The sequence below is a fragment of the Ricinus communis genome, chromosome 8, assembly GCF_019578655.1.
Source record: "Ricinus communis isolate WT05 ecotype wild-type chromosome 8, ASM1957865v1, whole genome shotgun sequence".
NCBI lineage: Eukaryota > Viridiplantae > Streptophyta > Magnoliopsida > Malpighiales > Euphorbiaceae > Ricinus > Ricinus communis.
In genome coordinates, this window is record NC_063263.1 from 12,128,179 (window position 1) to 12,155,134 (window position 26,956).

At 33.3% G+C, this 26,956-nt stretch overlaps 3 protein-coding genes and 1 pseudogene across 5 annotated transcripts; 3 read left to right on the plus strand and 1 right to left on the minus strand.

The window, feature by feature from the left end:
• Window positions 1–2,479: 2,479 nt before the first annotated feature.
• Window positions 2,480–17,126, plus strand: LOC8273097 (histone-lysine N-methyltransferase, H3 lysine-9 specific SUVH4). Of its 3 annotated transcripts, XR_001534804.3 has the most exons (16): window positions 2,480–3,450; window positions 3,561–3,626; window positions 3,737–3,805; window positions 4,458–4,512; window positions 4,691–4,797; window positions 5,590–5,766; window positions 7,372–7,470; window positions 8,296–8,394; window positions 10,433–10,482; window positions 10,570–10,658; window positions 11,479–11,638; window positions 11,768–11,873; window positions 11,979–12,161; window positions 12,965–13,201; window positions 16,461–16,641; window positions 16,722–17,126. XR_001534804.3 is itself a non-coding variant. In XM_015715474.3 (15 exons), the coding sequence occupies exons 1-15, from the start codon at window positions 2,977–2,979 to the stop codon at window positions 16,572–16,574; spliced, it is 2,085 nt and encodes a 694-aa protein (XP_015570960.2). In that variant the 5' UTR covers window positions 2,480–2,976; the 3' UTR covers window positions 16,575–17,126. The 3 variants fall into 3 exon arrangements, 2 of the variants coding, with proteins under 2 accessions (XP_015570960.2, XP_025012031.1); XM_015715474.3 differs by having other exon boundaries at window positions 16,461–17,126; XM_025156263.2 differs by having other exon boundaries at window positions 3,310–3,450; window positions 3,532–3,626; window positions 16,461–17,126.
• Window positions 17,127–18,055: 929 nt separating this feature from the next.
• Window positions 18,056–19,964, minus strand: LOC8273098. The gene is made up of 2 exons (XM_002512787.4): window positions 19,399–19,964; window positions 18,056–19,225 (listed from the first exon to the last, which is right to left on the minus strand). Exons 1-2 carry the CDS (start codon window positions 19,837–19,839, stop codon window positions 18,299–18,301), a joined length of 1,368 nt encoding a protein of 455 aa, XP_002512833.2. The 5' UTR covers window positions 19,840–19,964; the 3' UTR covers window positions 18,056–18,298.
• Window positions 19,965–21,382: 1,418 nt separating this feature from the next.
• On the plus strand, window positions 21,383–25,819 carry LOC8273100 (annotated as a pseudogene).
• LOC125370914 (ankyrin repeat-containing protein ITN1-like) lies at window positions 25,702–26,956 on the plus strand. The gene is made up of 2 exons (XM_048378365.1): window positions 25,702–26,058; window positions 26,939–26,956. The coding sequence occupies exons 1-2, from the start codon at window positions 25,702–25,704 to the stop codon at window positions 26,954–26,956; spliced, it is 375 nt and encodes a 124-aa protein (XP_048234322.1).

The window sequence follows — 26,956 nt, forward strand, 5'->3', positions numbered from 1 at the left end:
AATATTTAGAAATAATTAATTTATTAACTTTTAAAATATTATAAATTAATATTAAAATATAAAAAATATATTAAATTATATTTATCAATTTTTTTTTTTTAAATGATCAAACAAAACTTGAGAAAAAAATTGTCAAAACATCTTTTAACAATATAGAAGTTCTTTACTTCCTACAACAGCGGAGATCCTCATTTGTTGTCAATATTGGCTTATAAGTTCAAATAAACCTATCCAACTAGAAGAATCAATAGAGGATATTGAAAGCATAGAGTCAGTTAACATTTATTTACTTCTTACATATATTTGTTTATTGTTGATGCTGTTAAGTCTTATTGACGTAATTTTTTACTTTTATTGTAGAAATTATTCAAAATATTGAGATTGGTGAGTCCCTTATGCCAAGATTAAATGTGGAGTGCTAATTTTGAGGGGAGGTAATAACATTCTTTTACTAATTTTGGACATTTATTTTAGTGCTACATAAAGTTTATAGATTTATTTATTTTAATGATTGTCATCTGTAAAATATTTTTATGCTAGCAGTAATATATATTTTAATGGTTTGTATTTGAATATTGAACGAATTATTGTATTTGCAAGTGACTGAATTGCGAAACAGGTTGTTCAAGAATGTGATTGCAATTTTAATTCAGATTTTCATGCTACTTTTTTTAGGTTAGTAATCATATTTTCTCTAAATGTATTTGATTAAAGATGAGATTAAAGTTGTATTTTTAAAATTTTTTAGAACCGACAATAGTACCGAACCGAACTGTATTGAACCGTAAAATTGGTACAATACGTATTTGATCCTTTTATATTTGGTACGGTACTGGTACCTTCAATTTTAAAATAACCGAGATTTGGTATGGTACTGGTGATTTATAAATAACCGAATTGGACCGATCCGTGGTCAGCCCTAATCCCCGCACTTTCAGGAATCCCTTTTCTAATAAGAAAATTATAATTAATATTCTTAATTTTGATATATTGAAATAAAAATAAAATAACAATATCTTGTTATAATAAATATAAACATTGATCATATAATTGTATATATTAAACATAAACATGTCTTCGTATGTCAGTTATACAGAGTTGCCCATGGGCTTTGAGCCATTAATACATTTCAAGTGTTGCTTTCTCTTATTCAAAAAAATAATTTACTTGTAATTTATACATTGATTAAAAAGTTAGTTTTCTTTCATAGTTGATATCATTTAATTTTTACTATTTTTAACATTTTGTCTCAAAAAAATAGTTCATTTATTACTTTTTATCCGATTTAAAATGTTAATCTTTTTAATTTTTAGTTGGATAACTTATTGTCATATATGCTCTTAGTTTATTAATATCAATATTATTGTCTAAAATTAAATTTTACTAGCTTTTTTGCTTTGAAACTATGAATTTTTATTAAATAAAATTTAGAGTTCCAATATGATACTAATTTTCTTTATTTGAATCTCAATAACGACAAAAATTATGTTGATAAATTATTTGTTAAATCCAATAACATTAATGTGAATAATAACAGTATTTTTAATATTCAATATTTTTTAGATAAGATAGTCTACTTTTATTTTACATATAAATTAAAAATATTTTTTAATAGTCAATACCATTATTTTTATTTTACTAAAATGCCCTTATTAGATATTTTAAATATCAACTATCTTATTAGTTATGTTAGATTTGCTAACTCTTCAATTGTTACAATATGATTTTTAATTATTGAGATTTACAAAGATTTAATATTATATTGAAATCAAAAGACATATTTATAATTTCAAAATAACAAAGTCAAAATTTAATTTTAAGCGATTATATTAATGAATACATTTTTGAGACAAATGTGGCAGATTTAGAAATTTTTGAATTTTATTTTCAAAATAGATAATCGGTTACTCGTTTGAACGGCGGTAGTTATTTAACTGACAATCGGAAAAAGAATATATATTTTAACTCGAAAAGGACAAAAAAATGAAAAATTACCTATTTTTTTGAAACGGAAAAAATTTATTTTACCATGTTAAAAATTAAAATTATTCCAATGATCTATAAAAACATGGTAATATTTAAACATACAAAAAACAACCATATTACTTTCCAACGATGCTCTAATAATCTTTTTCCAAATTAAATAATGAGTATATTCCCTCTCTAGTAAAAAAATATATAATCCAAGTCTTTTAAAGAAATTTCATAATTGAAGAGCAGCGATGCAATACTATAAATATTTAATTTTATTTTATTTATTACAAACAGCTGAAAAGCATACATTTCTTTTTGTTGTTAATATGCATATTTGTGTTGCCCCGATAAAGTCTTTTGGTCTCCACGTCTGCAAAAATTAGAGATTAAATATAATTTTTTTATTTATTTTGAATGTAATTGTCGTATGATATTCGTAAGGAATTGACAAAATCATGAATTTCCTTAAATTGAAATAACCCAATCTTTTTGAAGTGAGATCGTTCTATTGGTAAATCAGCAGAAAAGCAAAATCACCGCAAATCACGAAGCCTGGTGCTCACTCACTATTCTAGCATCACACACACCAGATCGACCTTCCCTATTTTTTCCCGAAAAACATAAGGGAAAAAAAGAAACTGCTTTATTACGCTCTTGTACAGACACAGAAACATACTCAGGAAAAAAGAATCGAAAGAAAATGGGAGGGAGATTGAAATAGCCTCAAAGCAAAAAAGCGGGCAATTTGTAAATATTTGGCTCTAGCTTAGCCCTTCCCCCCAGAAAAAAGAAAGAAAGATTTATTTATTTGTTCTAATCAATCAAACTGTTGTCCCCTCTCTCGAATTTAGAGCTCTTTTTTTCTTTTGTTGTTTGTTTCTTATTATCATTATTATTATTATTTTTTTTTAAAAAAATCACAGCGAGAGAACAGCTCAGGCTCCTCCTACTCCGCTTCTTCATCTCCTTAAAAATCCCTAATCTTGGATTAAGAGTGGAAAAATGGTGGCTGTTTGTGTTGATAGTAGTCGCGAGGTGGAAAGAGAAAAGGAAAACAAGAGTATTACAGAAGGAACGATGAAGAGAAGAGTGAGTGCGAGAATACAAGCAACCAAACAACAGAGAGCGGAGAAGGAGGAATTAGTGAGAAAGAGAGTGGAGTTATTAGATGAGAATGGTGAGAGGAATAAGAAAAGGGCAAATGTGTTTAGTAGAAGAAGGGTAAATGTGGATGATGTTAATGAGGAGCATAAGCATGAGCATGAGCATGAGCATGAACATCAGGATGAACATGAGGAGGTTATGGTGGTAAAGGAGAAGGAAAAGGAAATGCAGGTCAGCAGTACTGAAGCTTTGAAGAGTCAAGTAGCGAATGTGAATGAGAAAATTGCGGGAGTTGTTACGGAAAAGAGTGTTAATGCTAGGGTTAAAGAAACCCTTAGATTATTCAACAAGCATTATCTCCATTTTGTACAGGTTTTGCATTTTTCTTTTCTTTCATCTTTTTCCTTTCTCTTTTTCTTTCTAAAAACAAGTTTGTTATTTTTCTGCATGTAGTTTGATACGCTCTCTTTTCCGGTGTTCAGGAAGAGGAGACGAGGTGCCAAAAGGAACAAGTCGATAAAAAGGCTGCAAAAAATTCCAAATCAAAGGTTAGATTAGTTGTTGGTTTTCTTTTTCCGAAATTGCTTTTGCTTACCATTGCTAGTAAATGTGGAAGTTAAACAGTTGACGTGTCCTGTTCATCTACAAATTTGTATAGAAAAAGAATGCGGTTGAAATTGATACTAAGAAGAAGGCCAAACGTCCTGACTTAAAAGCAATATCCAAGGCAAGTGCAATTTTAATTTTTTTTTTTTCCCTTTTAGCCATTTCTACAACTTTAGTAGTTGCTCATTCTTTATTACTTGTTCCTCATAAATTTGTTTCTTTTGTTCTTGACTGCCAGTAGTGCGATTGTTGTGAATTTTGGGACTTTAACCTTCTTTGTGGTTACATATGTAACATCAAAGGTTGCTGTAAACCATCCTTTGCATAAGATAATTTTTAATCACTATTGGAGGTGTGAGTTTCTTTTTATTTCACACATTTAATGAATCAACTATTTAGTTCATATCACTTTTGGTCTAGCAATAATGCTTTCTAGATATCAGTTTCAGACACAGTGTTGATGATTGTTATTTCTGATTGAGTAGTTTTATAATATGATATAGGACCTTGTTAAATTGCAATCATTAGCTGCTCCAAAATTGATATCTTTGTTTCAGTGCAGTTAGATTTTTCATGTAGAGTGCGTTGCTCGCACTGTATAATCTTTAATGATAGTTTTGTTCTCTGCTGGTTTTGTCAGTTGTTGCTATGTTTAATCCTTATACAATTTGTGCACAATATGATAGATGGAAGTATGTTGTAAGTAGATGGCTTTTGTTTGTGCAATTATGACATAACCTCTGCTTTTCTCTTCAAATGAAATTTTCTGGCAGATGATCGAGACTAATGCTATAATGTACCCTGAGAAAAAGATTGGTGACCTTCCAGGTCTGCATCTTGTACATATATTTTTCTTGGTCATTTGTTGTTTTAAACTTTGTTTTGGTTTGATATTTCAAATATAAATTTAATTTAGGTGCTATAACACGTGTGCTTTATGAGCATTGATTCATAATATTCACCTGTTTCAAGTACAAAAGTTGTGATTGGTGGGCTTTAATGACAGGTATCGATGTTGGGCATCAGTTCTATTCACGTGCGGAAATGGTTGCAATTGGTTTTCATAGCCACTGGCTGAATGGGATTGACTATATGGGGCTGTCCTATAGTAAGGTTGTAATCTGAATACTAACTATAATCATCTTTATCATGATTATCAATAGCAATCATCAATTTTCCTTTTTTGTTTTCTGTCCTTACATTTCAAATGAAAAGATATTCGCAAGGATGCATTCATTACTGAATGTCAATTGTGATTTATAATTTTGTACAACTGTCTTTTAGAATTCTTTCACCCTTTCTCCATTATTTTGCAAGTCATTCTTTTTGATGATTTAACTTTGATTTGGACAATGGAGTTCATAAGTTACCTATGACGTAAGTATTCATCCTGTTTCACCTGTTGTCACTTCAATGATTTTTGTCAAATTATGTTGCTACAGTGAGCAAATCATTTTGTGACTCAGGATACCTTGCTGCTATTTATGGTATTTGGAAGTTCATATGAAGTTTCTCTTGTTAATCTCCCATGATTGAGTTGTCAATGTGGTATTTCTTGTAGTTGATTCTGTGAAGACTTTTCAGAAGGGATACTACTTGAATTTTTCTAAAAAGCTTTCTTCTTTGTATTATTGTTTCAGTGATCTCCATGATTCAACCATGCCCAAGTTTGTTTTCGTTTGGATGAGTTAACTTGCTCTCTTTGTGTGTCATGTACACATACTGATGCAGGACAACTTATAGGTTTTGCCTTTTCTTATGGCATTGCTTTGCCATGTGACATTTTATCAAACATTTGACTAGTAGTATGAGGGTTCTTAATTTTTTCAAAGCAAATGATAAGCTGATTATTTTGCTTATGGCCTATTGTCAATTTCTTATAACTTTTTCCATTTGAAATTGTAGGAATACAGAGACTATACATTCCCTATTGCGATAGCCATTGTTTTGTCAGGAATGTATGAGGATGATCTTGATAATGCAGAGGATGTTATCTATACCGGTCAAGGTGGACATGACTTAACGGGGAATAAGCGTCAAATTCGCGACCAAGTTATGGAGCGTGGTAATTTAGCACTCAAGGTGTGTGTTCAGAATATAACGACCTCTGCTTTAACATTCACTGGTTATTAATGGTTGCATTTTGTATATGTACATATTGTTCCAGAATGGTGAAATTTGAAAGAAGCCCTCAATCATGGTCAATGTGATTTGGTCTTGTCAATGTTTGTGTATAACTCAAGCCATGTTCTTTTCTAATTACTCTACATTCTAAATATACAAGTTTTACAAGATTATGAGGCCGTGACATTTTGGATTTCTGTCGTGTTTCTTTTTTTTTTTTTTTTTGTGGAAATACCCCATCTACTAGTGCAAAGTTTTTAAATTGTTTTGCACGTATCTTTTTTCTTTAGCTTTAGCAATTGTTTGATGATAGGATTTGAGAAAAAGCAACGCCTGACAGTAAGAGTCCTTTCTAGATTCTCTTCAGCTAGGTTGGTTGTCATTTGGTATATATGACACAGTGTTTTAAAGGCATGCCTCAAGCTCAAGGCACAAAAGGCGCAACCCTATATGCCTCATAGCTTTAAAGACAAGCAACTTCATTGAGCCGCATGCATTAGAAGAGTTGCACATTAATATTAGATGTAAATTTTGTTCTCTACTTCTGATTGGATTTGGGCCTTTTATGGTAAATAAAAATAAGATGTGCCATAAGTTTATTTGTTCTGAATCACTTTAAGCAATCGAAAGAAGATTTGAGAAGGGTTTTTACTAGTTATAAAAAGAAAGAAAGAAGAAGATTCAAGTAGCTCTTAACAATGCTTGAATAATTTGGTGTTTGTGAGATATAATTGAATGCTGTAGCACTGTATGATGCACGTAACCACATTGATCCTATTTCTTTGGGAGATGCAGAGATACTAATGAATGGTTGATGGGTACAACGGCTGGAGAATCTGATAAAGACTAGTGTTTGGTGATGAGTATTTGACATGGGGTGCGGTTGTTAGAGCTAGCGGAGTTAAAGAGGAGGCATATTCATACTAGATCAATTAAGAGAAAAATGATGTAGTGTCCACATCCATATCAAGTGCTAGGCCCATGCAAGTCGAGAAGGCCAAAAGATCTCCTCGGAAGAGGGCTAATACTAATACTTAGAGATGAGGAAGAGATAAAATTTGAAGAAGATGAGAAAGAGGAAAGTAAGGAATTTGATGAAAGAAGAGGATGACTGTAATGAGCTTAGTGATGATGAGTAGTTGTCCTATGGACATGCTTTAGGAATTACAGTTATTTAGGAGGGCTATAGTTATGGTTCTGTTTCTCGAACATGTTCCTTTTCAGTTTGTATTTTGGATATAGAAAGAAAAATTTTGCTAGCTAAGTTTATGGATGTGCATGTATATTATTTTAGATTTAAAAATGTAGGAGTCTAGATTATGATTTTGTGCATTTGTTATGTTATGAGTCTTATTAGCATTCTGCATATGAAACATTCAAAGCCAACTTTTGTAGCTAAATGCTAATAAGATTCGGAAAGCATTCTTATTTATAGTAAACAAGAAAAGTCAGACAATCAGCCTTTTATTGGGGCCTTGCAACACTGATTTCACAGGTTCTCTATTGAAGCTTTGATGGTAGAATTACCGAATGAATTGTTGCTTATACTGCATTTAATTGCAGAATTGTGTGGAGCAAAGTATGCCTGTACGAGTTGTTCGTGGCCACGAATCTACCAGCAGCTACAGTGGCAAAGTTTACACATATGATGGGTTGTACAAGGTAAATTTCATTCTAGCAAATGCAAGGTTTGTGTAATTGTTATAATGTTGAACTTTGGCCTGCATCAATATGCTGTCTATGAAAGTTACGCTAATGCCTCAACAGTTAGTTAGGGCTACAAAAAGCTAAATCATGGATATACCTTTTCTTTCTTTGACATGTGTGGGGTAAACTTTATGAGTCCTGAAATATGAATGTCTTGTAAGTGGCCGGAAAAGTGGATTCAATTGCTATAATATTTATTGAACTTCTATATAATCTTTCTTTGAACATAGATGATTGCTGGTGTTTCCACTATTCTACTGCCATTTATTTATTTATTCGGCTACCGTCTTAAGTCTTTAAATTTAAGCTTTGCAAACTTAATTTCAGCTGAATGAATCAGTTTGCTCTGCTACCATATTAAGTTTTGGTTTTTCTATTGCACATAACGATGACGGGATTAAATTTTTAAAGCCTTGACAAAGTTCAATGATCAGACTGCTGATTATTGTTAAAAAAAGAGGGTGCCTGAAAGGTTGAAGTCTTCTTAAAATTTACAATTGAATTTCCATAACAGCTGTAAGTTTCTTATAGTGATTTCACTCTACCTCATTCACCTGGGCAGATTTGAATTGGGCGAGAGGTCAACTAATTAAGCTTTACCTTCTCAATCCCTTGGCTTTGTACTTTTGTCATGTTTAGCTGGATAGGTGGCCTTATTTGCATTCAGCAATTGATTGCTGCTCTCCCTAGCGCAAATTATTATTTTTCTTCCGCTGTCCTTTAGCAAACATTTTTCTTTTCTCAATTTCCCTTGCTTTCATTAATAGAAATATTTTGTAGGTTGTTCAATATTGGGCAGAGAAAGGCATTTCTGGATTCACCGTGTATAAGTATCGTCTAAGGAGGCTGGAAGGGCAACCAACACTGACCACTAACCAGGTTCATATGTTTCCGTTTCAATTAATTGTACTGTAATTTCAGTTTTGAAGGACAGTGGACTCACATGAATCATGGCAGTTTTGCTTGCATGACAAAAGCTTGGCTCTATTGTGTGTGTAATAATTCCTTGCGATTTTAATAATAATGACAAACAGCAATAGCAACATATTTACATGCATATAACTATTATAGCTATGAATAACTAATAACAAATTAGCAATAGCTAAAAATTGGTATCTAAAGCTTAAATTATGAAAACATTGTTAAGGTAAACAATCAATAATGGCTTTCATAAACCAAGATGCAATATTATAACTGGAAATATTCAAATGGTAAAACTTCAAGATTGTTTTGAGCTTAGTTTTTCTATTTGTAAATCATATAATTTTGACTTTTTAGAAAGTCGATTTTACTTGATCTTAGGTTTATACGTGGTTCTGTTTATATGTTTTTAACTCTAAAATTGTAAGTCAACTTGCAATTTTGATAACAATGATATAAACATATGCTTACCATTAATCGCTTCTTGATTAAAGTCCTCATTCTACTATCGTTATGATTCTTGACTTATTAGTTATGACTAATACTACTAATGGAAGCAGGAGTAGGGTATGTTTAAATCTCATGGAATGAGTTACAAGTTTTTGCCTTTCCACGGTTTCTTAATTAAAGTTCTTCATGAAACTAAAAACGTTTTTAATTGATTTTTTTTTCCCTACTGTTAAAAGGTGCGCCTCAGGCTCAAGCCTTTGCTCCTTAAAGCCTTTGAGGCAGGCAACTTTATTTAGGTGCTTGCCTTGGAGGCATTGGTGAGGCTGGAAGAAGGCGCGCCTCACTAGTATTAGACCCGAATAGTAGTTTTAGCAATGAAATTGGGCCATTGATGATATAGAAGAATAAGATGCGCCATAAGCCCATATACACCTAATCACTTCAAGAAATGAAAGGAAGATTCAAGAAAGGTTTCTACAAGTCAAAGAAAAAAGGCAACGGGAAACAAAAATGTCCCTTTGGAGTTTTTGTGTTGGATTTAGAAAGCATTTATCTACGTAGGTTCATGTTTGCATCTTCTTTATTTTGGATTTTAAAAAATTGAATTTAAGTTTATGATTTTATGCATGTGTTATGAATTTTATTAGCCCATTAAATTTTATCTTTTTATTTCTTTTTTCTGCTCAATTCGAGCATGTCTAGGCTCTAGGATCCTTTTGCCTTCAACAACTATGCTAAGTAATAAACGAAAATTCATGAAAATATCTTTTATTTGCTTTTCAAACAAATTAATGCTTTGATAGCATGTATATTCCCTTGAACTTTTAGTTTTGGTAATTCTTATTTGGAACTTCAATTCCCATTTCCATTGTCGCTAGCCTTCTTCAATAAGTTTTCATATCATTATATACTTGGTTTTTTCTAACAAGTACGCTATGTAGCTTTCAAGTAATATAGTGAGTGAAGTATCATTGCCACGAGGAGGGTAATGCTAAATACCAAAATTGATCATATTTACTATTATTTAGAAGTTGAAAATGGATTAAAATATTAAATAAAACTAATTAACTATACTAAACTAATTAAACAAACTACTTGGATTTCATCTAATTAACATCTTATAGTTGATTAATCTGATATTTGTGATTTAAATGCTTAGTTAATCGACTACTGCATTCCCTAAGGTAAAATAGCATTTGCTTTGAATATGCTACGCTTGTTTTTGCTAGTTTTATGTTTACTTTCAAAATCACAAGCAATTAAATGGAACCTGCTAAGATCTATGACTATTCGTGCATTAGTTCATGTGGCAGCTTGACATGCAGGAGTCATATGATGTTAGAAAGGTTTGTGTATATTTCTATATCACAATAACCTTGGTTTAGCATTTTTAAAGGATTAATGACATGCTTTATCTTTCAATCCATCACATGCACATATCAAATCAGGAAAATACTTATTTTCCTTTTTTGGTTCTAAGGTTCATGGTTTATTCAATGTCATTCTCACTCTTCTCAAACATCACACTTGTTTACTCTCACGACAGGTTCATTTTGTATATGGACGCGTTCCTCAATCAATTTCAGAAATTAGAGGGTATAAATAGTGATTATGTTATTGAAGTGCATTGCTCTTTGTTGTTTTCTCAATGTTTAGTAACTTTCTACTTTTTGATTGGCTAAGATTGGTGTGCGAAGACATTAGTAGGGGCCAAGAGGTTGTTCCAATTCCAGCTACAAATTTGGTTGATGATCCACCTGTTCCACCGACAGGCATGTTAACCTTTAAAGTTGGGTTTTACTTTGATAGAAATTGTTTTTGTTCCACATTGCTAAGTTATCGGGCTGTTATGTTATATATATGCGGATTGATCATCCTCTTTCCTTGAGCTAGCTTCTAGGAACGATTTCTACTTGAGCTCTTTTATCATGGTATCAGAACAAGACTTTTGTCTGTGATGATGGGTTTGATCCGACCCATTTTCATGTCATGCTAAGCGTGAGGGGCCATATTGCTAAGTTGCTATGGTGTATTTACATGGATTGACACCCTCTTTCTTTGAGCTAACTTTTGGGACTGAGTTCTACCCAAGCTCATTTATCAATGATGGATATTATAAATGCACAATGCACCTTACTAAGAGGTGTTTTGCTGTTTGCTTTGACTTGTATTTGGTGCAACTCAAATTATATTTGGTATGGACTTTGAAACAAAACCAATAGCTATGCTTCATGCTTTGCTTTGAGATGCTTTTAACTAGCAAACATGCAAAGCTCATAGCCAAATAATGGACTCGTGTGCAAATTTTATGGAGGTGGATATGATATTGATGGTTGGGGTTCCATTCATTTATCCTTTCTTTTGGTTGGCACTGTTAGTACTGTGTTTGGATAAGTTTTTTAATGTAACAAATGTTGCTCTTGATGCATGATTGTTTAGCTTCTTTTGCTTGTTGAACTTATAGCCTGTCCTCCCTTTTCTGTTTGCTATTCTGAGTGTATATTACTACTTATGTGTATTCTATTACATTCGTGATATGCTACCAGAACTAAACTGTCAATATAAGCCAGTTTTGGACTTTAAATCTTTCAGGTTTTACATATCGGAAAGCTCTTCAAGTTTCCAAGAATATTAAGCTTCCCACTAATGCTGTTGGATGTGACTGCAAAGGAGCTTGTTTAGATCCTCGGACATGTGCTTGTGCCAAGCTTAATGGCTCCGATTTTCCGTATGTACATCGTGATGGTGGCAGGTGTGTGTTATTCAGAGATTAGTTAGAAGTTGTTTTCGGAAGCTTTTCTTTAATCATGAATAGTTTGGTGAGATTTTATTTGGCAACATTTACTTAAAAATACTCTTGGTTTCTTCTATTTACTTTTAGGCTAATTGAAGCCAAGGCAATAGTCTTTGAATGTGGTCCAAACTGTGGCTGTGGATCTCATTGCGTCAATCGGACAGCTCAGAGAGGACTGAAGTACCGTTTTGAGGTTTCATTATTGTTTCCATCTGCCTAAACGTCTTCTAGCATCTTTAATAAAGTTAATTTTCTTGTGTGGTAATATTTTCACCCATTCTATTGCTTAACATCACAGGTTTTTAGGACCCCCAAGAAAGGTTGGGCTGTAAGATCATGGGACTTCATACCTTCTGGGGCTCCAATTTGCGAGTACGTGGGGGTGCTACGTAGGACAGAAGACTTGGACAATGTGTCTGAGAATAATTACATATTTGAAATTGACTGCCTGCAGACCATGAAGGGAATTGGTGGAAGAGAGGTACATCAATTCTTCCCCACAACAGTTAGTAAAAGCACATGTACTCATGCTTTTAAGTGAATTATATGATTGTTGATCTCTTAGATTTGTTATACTTCATTTGCATTTTAGTCCGTCACCTTCTAAATGATATAGTCTTCTAGTCCTATACTTTTGAATGAGAATTCTAGTCCTTCATCCTTTAGATGTAGGGACTAAAATTTTGCCCAATATAAAAGGACAGGGACCTATAGGCTGCTAAGTTTGAGATCCAAGCACTAAATTCTATGAAATATGAATATGATTATTTGGATAGAATGACTTGAATTGTGATGAATGTGAAAGGTCATGGGCCTTCTGGCCATGCAATTCTCATTTGTTAAGTGAGGATTCAAGTGTACTATGCTAAATGTTTTGCTGAATATATATATATAATACAATATATTTGAATTGGTTTGGATGCTAATTCTTCTCATAAGCCCTGTAACCAATAAAGACAAGTAAGAAGAATTATGGCACACTTTCAGATTTCTGTTCATCAGAGAGCGGAGGCAAATGACATTTAAGCCACTTGAGACAGATATTCGTGAATTTGGTTATTCTGCAATGGAGTTATAGTAATCTTGTTCGGTTAACTAACAATTGTAAAACCTGCATTTCATTGTATAACCACATAAGAACCCCTTGGGGATTTGATGTTTCGAATAACGGGGAGCAAAGCAAAGTGTAGACCGAGTGAAAGTTTACTGTGGTTTTGTCATTTTGATGTATTTTTATATCCTTGATACACTGAGTATGTTTTGGTTGTTCTCTACATCCAACAGAGGCGATTGGGAGATGTATCAGTACCGACAATTAGCAACACTGAGAGACTCGATGATCAGAAATCTGAAAGTGTGCCAGAATTCTGCATTGATGCAGGTTCCTATGGAAATATTGCCAGATTCATCAACCATAGTTGTGAGCCTAATCTGTTTGTTCAGTGTGTTTTGAGCTCGCACCAGGATCTCAAACTTGCTAGGGTGATGCTATTTGCAGCTGACAACATACCTCCGTTGCAGGTAAATGTCTTCTCTTTTCTACTTTTGCTCATGATATATGGTTGCTAAAAGTGGGTGCTTACAGGTCCATTGATAGCTTCACTTGTAAAATGCAAATTTTGAGTTTTATTGGTCCGTCCATATGCCCATTAGTTTAAAATTGCTTTCAATTACTTAATATTGTTGTGACTACCCTACATAGGGTTGTAATTGAATTGAACCAAGCTGAACTTCAACAAGTTTGAGCTTCATGTGGTTTAATGTAGATAGGCTCGAGCTCAAGCCAGCTTGAGTTTGAGTCAAGCTTGTATAATGAAACTCGAGCTTGACTCGTTTGGAAATAATTAAGCTCTTAAGTAGCTCGAGCTCTATTAAAAAAATAGCTCTTTTATTATACTAAACAAGCTTATTTTGAATTCGGTTAGTTAAGTGATGATATTAAACAACAAAGAAACACTCGGACTTGTTATGCATAATCGAGCTTGTTAAGCATATTTCAATTTACTATTCCATTAGCCCACAATAAAAAGAATTACTATGTAAATTTTTAATGTTTTACTTTTACGGTATAAATTTTTATATTATAAAATAACTCTTATAGCTTGCTGGAAGAGAATTAGTATGTAATTCTTTGAAGTTGTAGAATTTTATAGAGAAAGGAAAAAAGAGAAATATTCTCTTATTTTTTTCATATATCAAAGGAAAAACACAACTTATATAGACTAGCTAAAGGATAGAAAAAATCTTAGATAGGAACTAATTTATTTTATCCCTGAACCTTAGAATGTTTATCCATATCTCTAACAAATAAAAACTAATTAGTTATTCTAAGTTATCAACACTCCCCCTCAAGTTGGAGCAAATATATCTGTCATGCCCAACTTGCTAACTTGAAATTCAAATTGTTGTCTAAACAATCCTTTAGTTAAAATATCTGCCACCTGCTGTGTAGTTGGTACAAATGGAGTACAGATATTCCTTTTTCAAGTTTTTCTTTTATGAAGTGCTTGTCAATTTCAATATGTTTTGTCCTGTCATGTAAAACAGGATTATGAGCAATACTAATAGCCGCCTTGTTGTCACAATACAATTTCATAGGTAAACTCACAGATCTTTTAAGCTCTTATAGAGCCCTTTTCAGCCAAAGAATCTCACACTCCCTGTGCCATTGATTTGAATTCTGCCTCAGCACTACTTCTAGCAACTACATTCTGCTTTTTTACTTCTTCATGTGACTAAATTACCCCAAACAAATGTGCAGTATCCAGAAGTTGACCTTCTATCAGTGAATGGACCTGCCCAATCAGCATCCTTGTACACCTCAACTCCTCTTTTTTCATTTTTCTTGAAAAAAAGTCCTTTTCCTGGTGTACTTTTCAAATAACGAAGAATTCGATATACAGCTTCAAGATGTTCTTCATATAGAGAATGCATAAATTGACTTGCCTAAATCTTTCATTTCAAACTCCTTGGCTAGGTTTTGTTTCAATCTTCTTATTTTAATTATATCATCTCCAGTCAAAATTATATCATCTACATAGACAATTAAAATAGAAATTTTGTCTTCAATAGAACTCTTTATGAAAAGAGTATATGATCAGATTGACTTTGATTATAACCTTGACCTTTAACAAATTTTGTGAACCTCTTGAACCATGCTCTAGGAGATTGTTTAAGGCCATATAAAGATCGCTTTAGCTTACATACCTTGGTTCCAAATTTCTGAGCAAAACCAAGTGGAGGTTCCATGTATACTTCCTCCTCTAAGTCACCATTCAAAAAAGGCATTCTTCACATCTAGATGATTCAAAGACCAATCTAGATTAGCTGCAACAGACGAGCACTCAAATAGTATTGAGTTTCGCCACAGGAGAAAAAGTTTCATAGTAGTCCACTCCATATGTTTGAGTAAATCCTTTGGCTACTAGACGAACTTTATATCTTTCTAAGGATCCATCTGAATTGTACTTCACAGTAAACACCCATTTACATCCGACAATTGTCTTTCCATCTGGCAGATCTACTTTTTCCTAAGTAGCATTCTTTTCCAAAGCTCTCATCTCCTCCAAAATAGCTTCTTTCCACTCAGGAACATTTAGAGCCTCCTGAACACTATTTGGAATAACCATACTAGACATTTTTGAGATAAAAGCACAATATGGTGATGAAATATTTTTGTAAGATACAAAATTTGACAAAGGATGTTTAGTACAAGACCTGACACCTTTCCTAAGAGCAATGGAAAGATCAAGTTGACTAGATGAATTATTTGTAGGAAGTTTTGGAGACTTACCATAAATTTTATGATCCAACCTCTGATTAGATTCTTGATGGTGCTGTGGGATGGTGGCTCTTTTTTGTGCTTGATGTTCTTTTGAATATACAAGACCTTTAAACTTTTTCGCATAGATATCAGTTGTTTCAATATTTTGATCTTGAGATGACCCTATCAATAGTTGTTCAGTATTTTTAATATTTAAATCATTTGTTTCCACACTTTTTTTATTTTTTGACCCATTTTCTTTTGAAACATGATCAGACCCCTAAGAAATACCATTATTTGAAAAAAAAACTCAAAAATTAAATCATAATCAGAATTTAAATCAGAACCAGAATCATTTGAGACATCTTCACTAGTGTTCTCCCCCTAAAGATGAAATTTGTCAAAGTATGATTGTCCTTCAAAAAAAGTGACATCCATAGAAATAAACATTTTTTTCAAAACTGGATCAAAACATTTATATCCTTTTTGATTTGCAGGATAGCCTACAAAAATACATTTATGTGCTTTTGGATCAAGTTTTGAACATTTGGGATCATGATTATGGACAAAAGCCACACTTCCAAAAATTTTTAAAGGAATGTTGCTAGTATATTTTTATGTTCTAATTATATGGTATAAATTTTCATATAGTAGTTTTAAGGCCACACACATAGTAATTATAACCTGCAGTTACATTAAAACAAAATCAAAATATCATCTGTTTTAGAATAAGTCTTAGTTATTACCTAGCTCAAAATTGAGCTCCAGTTCAGCTTGTTTAACTAAAGAAACAATGTTGAACGAACTTTTATGAAATTGAACTCTGTGTAACTCACGAGAGTCTTGGTTTATTTATAGCCCTACTGCTAGATAAGGTTTACTTGTTATTTTTGTAATTAATCTTATTTTCTTACTGTATTTTTGGGATTCTATATGAGATGCAGTTTTCTAGTAAGAATTATTTTCAGGACAAATAGCACTTAATTTTGACTCGCTGCCTTTGGTTTTTGTTTACAGGAGCTTACTTATGACTACGGCTATGCCCTTGATAGTGTCTCTGGCCCTGATGGAAAAATAATACAGATGGCTTGCTATTGTGGTGCAGCAGGTTGTAGAAAGCGTTTGTTCTAGTTTTAGCTGCTGCTGCTACTCATTTTGCTAGAGTACTGGGCCATATGGCGTAAAATCGGAGTAGTAGGTATGTTGCTGCAGCTTGTATATTTTTTCTTTCTGCTAGCATGTAGTGTTATGACCTCCAAGCCTAGATGCGCTTTTCAGTGGGGTTCGTATACTTGATTAAGCCCTGAATGACAAAGGTCAAACTGAAATGATATTATAGCTGAGAACAATCGAGGAAAAAGAAGGAAAAGGAAATTTTGTACTATGGAAAGTTGTAGAGCAACACATCATTTACAACCACAGTATTCGCTTTAAGGTTTATATTCTCAATGAGAGCCATGGAAAATTGTCACATTTGCTCATGTAAATTCTGATAATTGTCGACTGTGAAAAGCTTAACCAAGCTTCTTGATATTTTGGCACGTACCAAACCTTTTTTCTTTGTATTTAGGGTTAATTTTTTTTCTTTATATATCTCTATATACGTTATTTCAAAAAATATGTAAAGAATTTCAAATATTAGAAATTATATAATGTTAAAATTTTCTCTGTTAACATACTATACTACGAATTGTTATTATTTGGTGCATTATCTTTTTATATTATTTGTTAATTTTATTTATATATATTCCAGGTTTACTTTCAGGGTGAAAATATTTTATTAGTATGTAATTGTAGTCCATGTAATGTGCAATGAACGACTATATTACTCAAATTTGGGAGCTGTACGTGAATTTGCGTAACATTTAAAAAAAATGTCAAAAAGTACATAAAAGAATTAAAATTATTCTTAGTCTTTTGGGATGTGAAAAAAGAAAGAAAAAGAAAAAGGGAAGTACAATATGTTTAGGTGTTCTTTTTTTATTTAATGAAAAAGCAACACCCATGATATCCTGCTGAAAGACGTTCTTTGCCATGAGTATGCACGAACTCCACCTCCTAATTTTTACTAAACCCACTCTTCTAATAATTTTGGATTATTACTAAGACTGCATGGTCGTGTTGAGAAATTTAAGTTACTCTAAAATTAAAAAATTAAAACTGAATTCCTTTTCAATGTAATTAAATCTTAGGCTATTCAAATGTAAGGAAAGAAAATGAATAAGCAGGAAAAGGAGAGTACCAGTACTGGGGTCTTTGAGAGAGATAGGGCGATTACCTTAAAGGTGGATAACAGTATGAACACATGACTATTAGCATTTTCCTCTTGGGTGTTCTCTGAATTCTGAACAAAAATCTCCCACCAACACTTCTTGTTATGAACATCAATCGACAGTCAAGTTATGCTCGCAACGATTTAATAATAAGATTTTATGAACAGAGAGGTTGAAATTACTCTTATTAACCTTTTCCAATAGGTGTTTACTAGATATAATATCAACAATCTACACTACCTAATCTCTTTTAAAGCAAATCCTCAATGAGGCTAAGATCTTAATAGATTTTTGTAACATATTGGTTGTCCTCTGTGCAATCTTACCGGCAAGTCATTATTCAGGATCAATCAACTAGAACTTTTGACATTGAAGTATTAGCAACCGACAACAAATGTGTATCATACGAAATGTAAATCCCATCTGATCATTTCTAAGCAAGATCTGAGCTCTTAACCAACTAAAGGTAAGAAAACTGTAAAATCACATACCATTGTAAGAAATGCAAATGCATAACTATCCAGTCAGACAAGGTTCCGTGAAATAGCAATTAGTACAGTGTCACAAAAGGTGGCAGACCTCTCAAACGGGATCTTCTGTTTCTGGTCTGACCTTTGCCCGATACTTACGGCCTGCTCTCTGTGAACTCTCTCTCTTATCAGTGGCTGTTTCTGGTTCATCTTCATCCATGGCACTAGGTTTACTATCTTCTGCATCAGCCGCTGGAATGCTAATGGGTAAACCCCTCCTCTGCAAAGAGTCCTGGTTTTGTTTCGACTCATTGCGGCTGTCTACCATCTCAGAATCACCAACTTTCCTCTTAGGTACGAAGGTTACTGATTTTGGAAGCTCACCGGAAGCATCATCTGGCTGTGAATCGGTACCTTTTGTCTTCTTCAGCATTTTCAGAAAGTCCTTAAAGGCTTGTCGGTTAGACTGCTCATCTACATCAGTTGATGAATCAAATGTATACCGTGTATATTTTGAAGGATTTCGCATATAATCTGGAATCCCAGAAGGATAATCTGGGGGTAAAGGATATACCAAAGACTTATCTTCTGAATCATTAACCATGTGCACATCACCAACTTCATCAGATTCCTTATCACAACCATCTTTACATCCTGGGTCAAACCGGACGCGTTTTTGCAACTTCAAATCCAACTGATTATTTTTATACTTAGAATTAGACTCATCATCCTTTCTCTTTAGTATAGGTTTCAAGTTACCATCATCATTCATTTTAACATGATCACGAAAAATATCTGGCGAATCTTTCTCAGAAACCCGCAAAGTATCCATTTTTTTAGCAGCTTCTGCATCTTCTTTAAGCCTAAGTTTTGCAGCAATGTGATTCGCACGAGGGTCCCTGACAACATCCTTAAACGTAATGGGAAACTCGTTGCTGGAATCAACATTTATCCCATAGTCAGTCATATCCTTCATGTACAAGCGGTCGCCAGCCTTTTCCCTCCCAACAGCCACTTTGTCATATTGGTCTTCCTCTTCCTACATTCAAATAAAGAAATTGACAATCAGAAGCTCGCCACACATAATTCACAGGATTACATTGTCAAATCACTACCTATTGTAACTAATATCATCAATATTAATTACCTATTGTAAAATCATTCTCAATCAAATAAATTAATACTTAGAAAAGAAGAAGCAAAAAGAGATACCTCATAATCAAGAGTACAATCCAAGCCAATGGAGTTCTTAATCTCCCATTCTTCATCATTATAATCATCAGGTTTTCGATTCGCCAACTGGCTAGACGAGGTACTTGAGCCATCGCGTGATTGTTCATCATCCAATTCATCGTCATCATAATCGAGATCATCTAAGTCCTTCTCCAGCTCCAATCGGAGATCCACGTCAGACTTCCCACGGTTGTGGGATGAAGAACCTTTCTTGAAAAGAAATAAATCGGTTTCAGTTTCGGGTTCAGGACTGTTCTTGTCTCGGTTCCACTCGTTTCGCTCGATTTCGTCGTCTGTTAGGCTCCATAAAGCGCTCAAATTGGAAGACGGTGGCACTGCTGCTGTGGAGGTGGAGGTGGAGGTGGCGGAGGCAAGAGAGCCAAAAGCTTTATCGACTCGAACTCTGAAACTATCTTCCATAGTTAAGGTTTCGGATTTTGCAGATACTTTTTGGGCAAATGTTAGGGATAGGGTTTTGGTCTTTGTAGATTTTTCTATATGAGTTTATTCTCGAATAGTTTAGAGCTGGTCCTATGACCAAACAGTTTTTTAAGTAACGGATCGTTTTTGAATCGCATAAAAACGACAATATTTAATACGATAAGTCGGTACCTCTATCAATGGCCAGACATTACCTTGATAATATCCCGATATATCTTATTTGAAAATATTTTTTTTAAAAAATCATTTATTCTTTTATATTCAACTTTAATACTGAAAATTATTACTAATAATTAAATTTTGAGTTCGTTTATATATTACGTTTTCTTTATTATAAAATTTTCAAAGTTAGTCAATCTATTTCCAACGGTTTAATAAAAAAGAAAATATTGATCCTTAAATATAATATTAAATATGAAACTTGATATAAATATTTTTATTAATAAATTAAAGCAATTTTTTCTTGAAATTTTAGTTTAATCTAATCCTAATCTAAGTATAATTAAATAAACTTTTAACCTCATCAAAACATAAATTTTAGATATGTTTGGAAATATTTATATTTTATTAATTACATAATAATCTTTTTATTTAAGCTAATTATGAGTTTAGTATATTTAATTTTCTATATTTGGATACAAAATTGAAAAATCTCATAACCATTATGAGGTTAATTTTTTTTATTTTCTATTTAATTTGTTATATATTTTAATTTTTAGAAAATACTAAACATGGTTAAATCTTTTATTATGTATATTAATAATTAGTATTGTTTCAAATAAATATTAATATTAAATTATTCCAATAAGTTATTACAATAATATTTGGATGTTTGTTGTTATTTATTAAGTAGCAATGATGATATTGATTAGTACATGATTATCATTAAACAAGTATGATTGAGAACTACCCAATAGAAATACAAGGCATCATAAATAATGAATAATAAGGGTAAAAATGCCTTTGAGATTTTATATAATCCTTATGTCCTCTAATTTTTAAAAATATATACTCTTATTTTTTTTATGTGCTATTCATTATAATATTCTTTTCGTTAGTATCATATTGGTTTATTAAGTTTGAATTGGTCAAAATATTAAGTGTCACATGTAAAATTTAATTTAGAATAAAATAAAAATATCTTTCACTTAAACATGCAACACTTTTTTTTTTCATCTAAAAAATAAAATTTTATATTTAAAAAAATAAATAAAAATATAGAATTAAGCATACTTTGTAATTATTTTTAATAATTTCATATAATATTAATATTTAAATAAACGGCAGTTACGATAATGGATAAAAGTATATATCATTAAAAAAATAAAAAATGTAAGTGCAAGCTAGAGGTTATTTATAAATTCCCCTAAATAATACGAGGTTACCAAAAAAGTGATCTAGTATATAAATGCTTGATTATATATATTAAAGACACAGTTGGATGTTATATTAATGCTTACTCACAACGCTCAACTAGTAAACACCCCGATGTCAAAGAAGAAGACAAAGATTGAATTGATATGGGATAAAAAATAAAACCCGACATTCACATTGAAGGGTTGGAAGATTTGGACATTTGGTACAGGTTAGGTTAGGTTGCCTGAGACAAAAGTGACTCCACTTTACTGGCTTATATAGGAAAAATGGGGCGATCAGTTGGAGGCCACAAGTTTAGATGGATCCTGAGCTGTACAAGGCTGCTAAATCTGGAAACATTTCTTTCGCAGAGGCAAATATATGTGATGAAGAATCACCTTTTCTTTTCCAGACAACACCAACTAAAAACAATCTTCTTCATGTTGCAGCTGAATTCAAGCAGACAAACTTCTTCAAGACAGTTTGTCTCAAATGTCGTCCTTCGCTCATTTGGCAGCAGAATTCCGAAGGCGATACTCCTTTTCATGTTGCTGCAAGAGTTGGGTGCCCCGGGATTGTCGACTTCTTGATCGAACAAGCATCATCATCTGCAGACATTGAAAGCAGAGGAAATGGTCAATTTAGCAATAAGGAGCTAATAGAAAGGGTGAATGGGGAAATGGATACTGCTTTGCATCATGCTGTCAGGAATGGTCATTTTGAAGTGGTGAAATCCTTGATAGCTGCGCATCCTGAGTTGACTGGTTTTGTCAATATTGCTGATGAGTCCCCACGTTACCTTGCTGTATTCGATTTATCTTCGGAAATAGCGATGCTAATCCTAGATTCATGTCAAAGTTCATTTTCTTACAAGGGCACCAATGGAGTGACAGCTCTGCATCTCCTAGCATCTGTGAGAACAGGTTACTTCTACACAACCCAATCCAAACTCAACTCTGCAGGCCAAAAAGTTGAAAGAGAACCAAATCAAGAATACTATATATATGCCTGCAATGTGGTACCACTTTAGCTATGTCTACAGTGTTAATTACTGTAAATCAATATTTATTATAAGGGTAGTATAGTCCTTTCCGTCTTCTTAGTGTTAAGAGTATAAATGGCCCTCTTTCTTTCTTTTGTTTTAGGGTTAAGTTTCTTTTGATAATGTACAATATGATTTCCTTTCAATATTAACATGGTATCAGAGCTAAATTGTTTTATTTTGCAATGAGGACATTCGGTTCTATTTGTTGTTTGGACTAGCAGAAGGATTAGCCTCTGCTGCTGTGTTGTCTGGTATAGCAGAAGGAAAACGGTGTCGTCCTAGCATAGAGACTGGCTTCTGCTGTAAACGACGACGTCGTTGTTGACCCTCTGCTGTAAACGGCAGCAGTTTCGTTGTTGACCCTCTGCTGTAAACAGCAGCAGTTTCTGCTTTGCAAATATGAAACCCATTTGAAGATAAAGAAAACCCAGAAAGGGCGTTGGGTTTTGCTGCTGAAAACGGGCGGTCTGCAAACGACCGTTCTTCCTTGATTTCCAACAAGGCAACCCTGTCGACCACGACGTCTGCGTCTACTGAAAACGGGCCGGCCTCGACGTCGACTACTGCTGAAAACGACTTCGACGTTGACGGAAACTGGGATTTCACCGCAACTGTGCTCTCGTCGTCGTCTACCACTCGATTGATATTTTCTTAAGTTAAGTTGGACGTCCTCTCCTCTTACCGAATCCAACAACAGCAGTAAAGGATTGGATTTATTTTGCTTGGTAATAGGGCTTTTTATGGTTAGGGGCAGTAGAGAAATTATGGGTTGTGTTTTAATGTTGATAAATGATAGACATAAATATTATGAGCAAACTGGAAAATAGGTTGATCTTATAAGGTTGTTAGATGTCTATCTTATCTGTTTATAAATAAAGTAGGATTGTTGATATTTTTGAGTAATTGATTGTTGTGTTAAATTTTTTTGTGTCTGTTTCGTTATGGCTAAAGCTAGAGCTGATTCGCTTCAAGCACATTAGTGTTCAATTAGATGGTAAAAATTATGCATACTGGAATTACTTGATGAAAAATTTTCTAAAAGGGAAAAAAAAGTGGGGATATGTTTGGGAGTTTCTGTTAAGCCTTTCAAAATTATGTGGCATTATTAAATAAATAGGAGGTAAATAATTCAAAAATTATTATTTAGATCAATAATTATGTTAAGCATTCGATAGGTACCCAATTAGTAAAATATGAGACAGCTAAAGAGGTTTGAGATCATCTAGTTAGACTATATACACAGTCTAATTTTGTAAAATAGTACCAGTTGGAATCTAACATTCGTGCTCTTCAACAGAAAAATATGAAAAATATAGGTATTCAGAAATTTTATAATGCTATGATAGATTTGTGGGATCAGTTAGCTTTCATAGAATCTGCTGAATTACGAGCCTTTGAGGCTTATATTGCACGAAGAGAGGAGCAAAGGTTGATATATTTTTTAGTGGCTTTTCATGATGAGTTTGAGGGACTTCGTGGGTCTATTCTGCATCGTCAACTACTGCCTTCTGTTGACTCTGTTGTTAGTGAACTTTTAGTTGAAGAAATTCGTCTTAAGTCTTCTGTTGTAAAAGAGGTTTTCTCAGCTCCTACTCCATCATTCTTTGCCATGCCTCCTCGATCAAACTTTAAGTTTCAGTTCAGACCATATGAATTTGTTGCTCGTGATGAATGCGGGTTCTGTAAGCAAAAAGGTCATTGAAAATTTCAGTGTCTGAAATTGGGCAGAGGAAAGCAGCAATCTCATCAGTGCTCTTGTTGATGCAGAATAGACCCGCGAAATCCCTCAAATTTATCACGAAGAACCATTAAAAGCTGTACCAACCTCTGCTCCTCTCTTCGTGTAATATAAGCCTCAAAGGCTCATAATTCAGCAGACTCTGTGAGAGCTAATTGATCCCACAAATCTGCCATAACATCATAAAATTCCTAAATACTCATATTTTTCTGTTGAAGAGCACGAATGTCAGATTCTAACTAGTACTGTTTTGCAAAATTAGACTGTGTACAGTCTAGCTAGATGATCCCAAATCTCTTTAGCTGTCTTATATTTTGTTAACTGAGTACCTATCGAATGCTTAACAGAATTATTGATACAAGTAATGATTTTTGAATTATCTACCTCCCATTTATCTAATAATGCCACATAATCGGTGCCATCTTGAGGCTTAATAGAAGCATTCGAAACAAATCTTCACTTTTGTTTCTCTTTCAGAAAATTTTTCATCACATAACTCTAATATGTATAATTTTTACTATCTAATTGAACACTAACTGCTTGAAGCAAATCATCTCTAGCTTCATCCATAACGGAACAGACACAAAAAGAATTCAACAGAAATCAACAACAATCAATTACTCAAAAAGATCAACAAATCTGCTTTACAAACCGATAAGATGAACATCTAACAACCTTACAAGAAAAACCTCTTTTACAGATTGCTCGTAATATTTATGTCTGTTCCATAACCATTTATCAACATTAAAACACAACATATAATATCTATGTCTATAGCTCCATATCCAATTTTTCCTTTTCCATGGTTTTATAGTAACAAGCTCACCATTATTAATGTTCTTTTTAAGGGCAAACTCCAATGAAGAAATTAATTGAACAAAGACCTCAAATCCTGATGGAGACTCGGCTGCTGTGTGGGGGGAATATTGAAGCAGTTAGAATTTTATTAGAATATGATAGCTCTGCAGTTTACCTGTTAGACCATGATGGAGACTCGGCTCTACATATGGCGGCATTTCTAGGCCGCGTCAATGTACTATAAGAGTTAATACAATGTCGTCCTGATGTTTGCTATTTGATCAATGAAAAAGGCCAAACAGCTCTTCATGTTGCAATCTTAGGAAGACAAGAAAAAGTGGTGAGGTATGTCTTAGGCTGTTCAGGACTAGTTGGCCTTATAAATGAAGCAGATAAAGATGGAAACACGCCCTTGCATCTGGCTGTTCTTCTTAAAGCATACAATATCATTACAATGCTTGCTCAGGATAGCAGAGTACACATCAATGCTACAAATAAGAAACTCCAAACAACATTTGAGATCCATTCAGGTTTTAAAGAGGTATGCTGCTTCCGTAGCTGTAACAGATAGAATTTTCTGTTTGCAACCACTAATTTTATTTGAACTTGATAAAAAGTTCTTATTCATACTTCAAATTAGAGTCTGAATTTGTTAGTCATTCCGTAACAGATGGATTACACTTTCAATTTTAGTCTTTTTACTTCCTCACTTTTTTTTTCCTCTTTAAATAGCTCGGTTGTAAAGCTGCAAAGGTTGAATATCTATTGGAAGATACTGTCCGTCTGCGGCATGTGCATTGGGCTGAAAAAAACGCAAGAAGTAAGCCCATCTACTTCTGAAGCTGTTAAACGCCTGGACAATCATAAGACTAAAGCTTGGCTGGAAGTCTATCTTCTGGTGGCCATGCCTATAGCCACTGTAAGCTTCGCAGCAGCATTCACTATGCCTGGTGGATACAACAACGGTGGCCCAGATAAAGGCATGCCAATCTTTAAAGACAAGCTAGTTTTCAAAGCATTTGTGGTATCTGATGCTCTAGCATTTGCCTTTTCTTTGGGAGGGGTAATTCTTCACTCAAGTGCAGCAAAAAACAATCGTGCTCGTGTTCGATACAATAAAATTCAACAAAAACTAATTGCAAGTGCCATTATAGCACTGGCAATTGCATTTGCTTCAGGCATATACATAGTGCTGACCAAATCAAATGGACTAGGCTGGACTGGTTATATAATTCTTGCTTGCCTGTTTTTAGTTTACCAGGTCTGCTGGTTTGTTGATCCATATTCTATGCCTGTAACAAAAGCCCTTAAATCGGCACATAGGCATGCTAGAAACTTGCTGTATCGCTACGGGGTCCTTTAAATAATGCCTATATAATTATTTAGACTACTGAGTAAAGCAAATATTTTCAATTATATCCAACTTGAATTCTGAATAATTCAAAGCATGTTGCAAGTTTCAGCTGTAAGTGTCCAGTAGTTCATGTACATTTTTTGTTGGATCACTTTTATTGGAGAGGAAAAGGAGATAAACACAATAAACACAACACAAGAAAAAATTCTTAAAAAGAGAGAAATATATCATAAATAAATATTTTATATTATTAAAGCATACGAGACACTCTTATCTCTTACAAGAGATAGCTTTTCGCCTCTACCAAAATACTAACATCATAAGCTATTTATAATAGCACCTATATAACTCTTCACTTACAAACTTAATTACTTGTATTCATAACACTTAGTAATCTAACAATTCACATACTTAGATCGTTAACATAATCATAGATCCTTCGCATACTTTTTAATAACTAATGATTCTTAATTAGCATATTAAAGAGTACATACTCTTAATTAGTATACAATTGATTCTCTAAAGGTTGCAGAATCAATATTTTAATGTTTAAAGTTGACTCTTAAGTCATACATCCCAAAAGAGAGGGCACTCCTGATTAATTTATTATCCACGAAGAATGCGCAGCACATCGTGGCTTTCTGCTATACCGTGTTCATATCTCAATCTCAATTTCGTTGAAACATCACCGCAATAAAAAAGTAACCATTTCTACCCACGTCTAGAAATTTTAAGTAATGACTTGTATGACTCAAATTCTGTTGAATTATAGTTTATACTATTGCAGATAGATATAGATCACTAA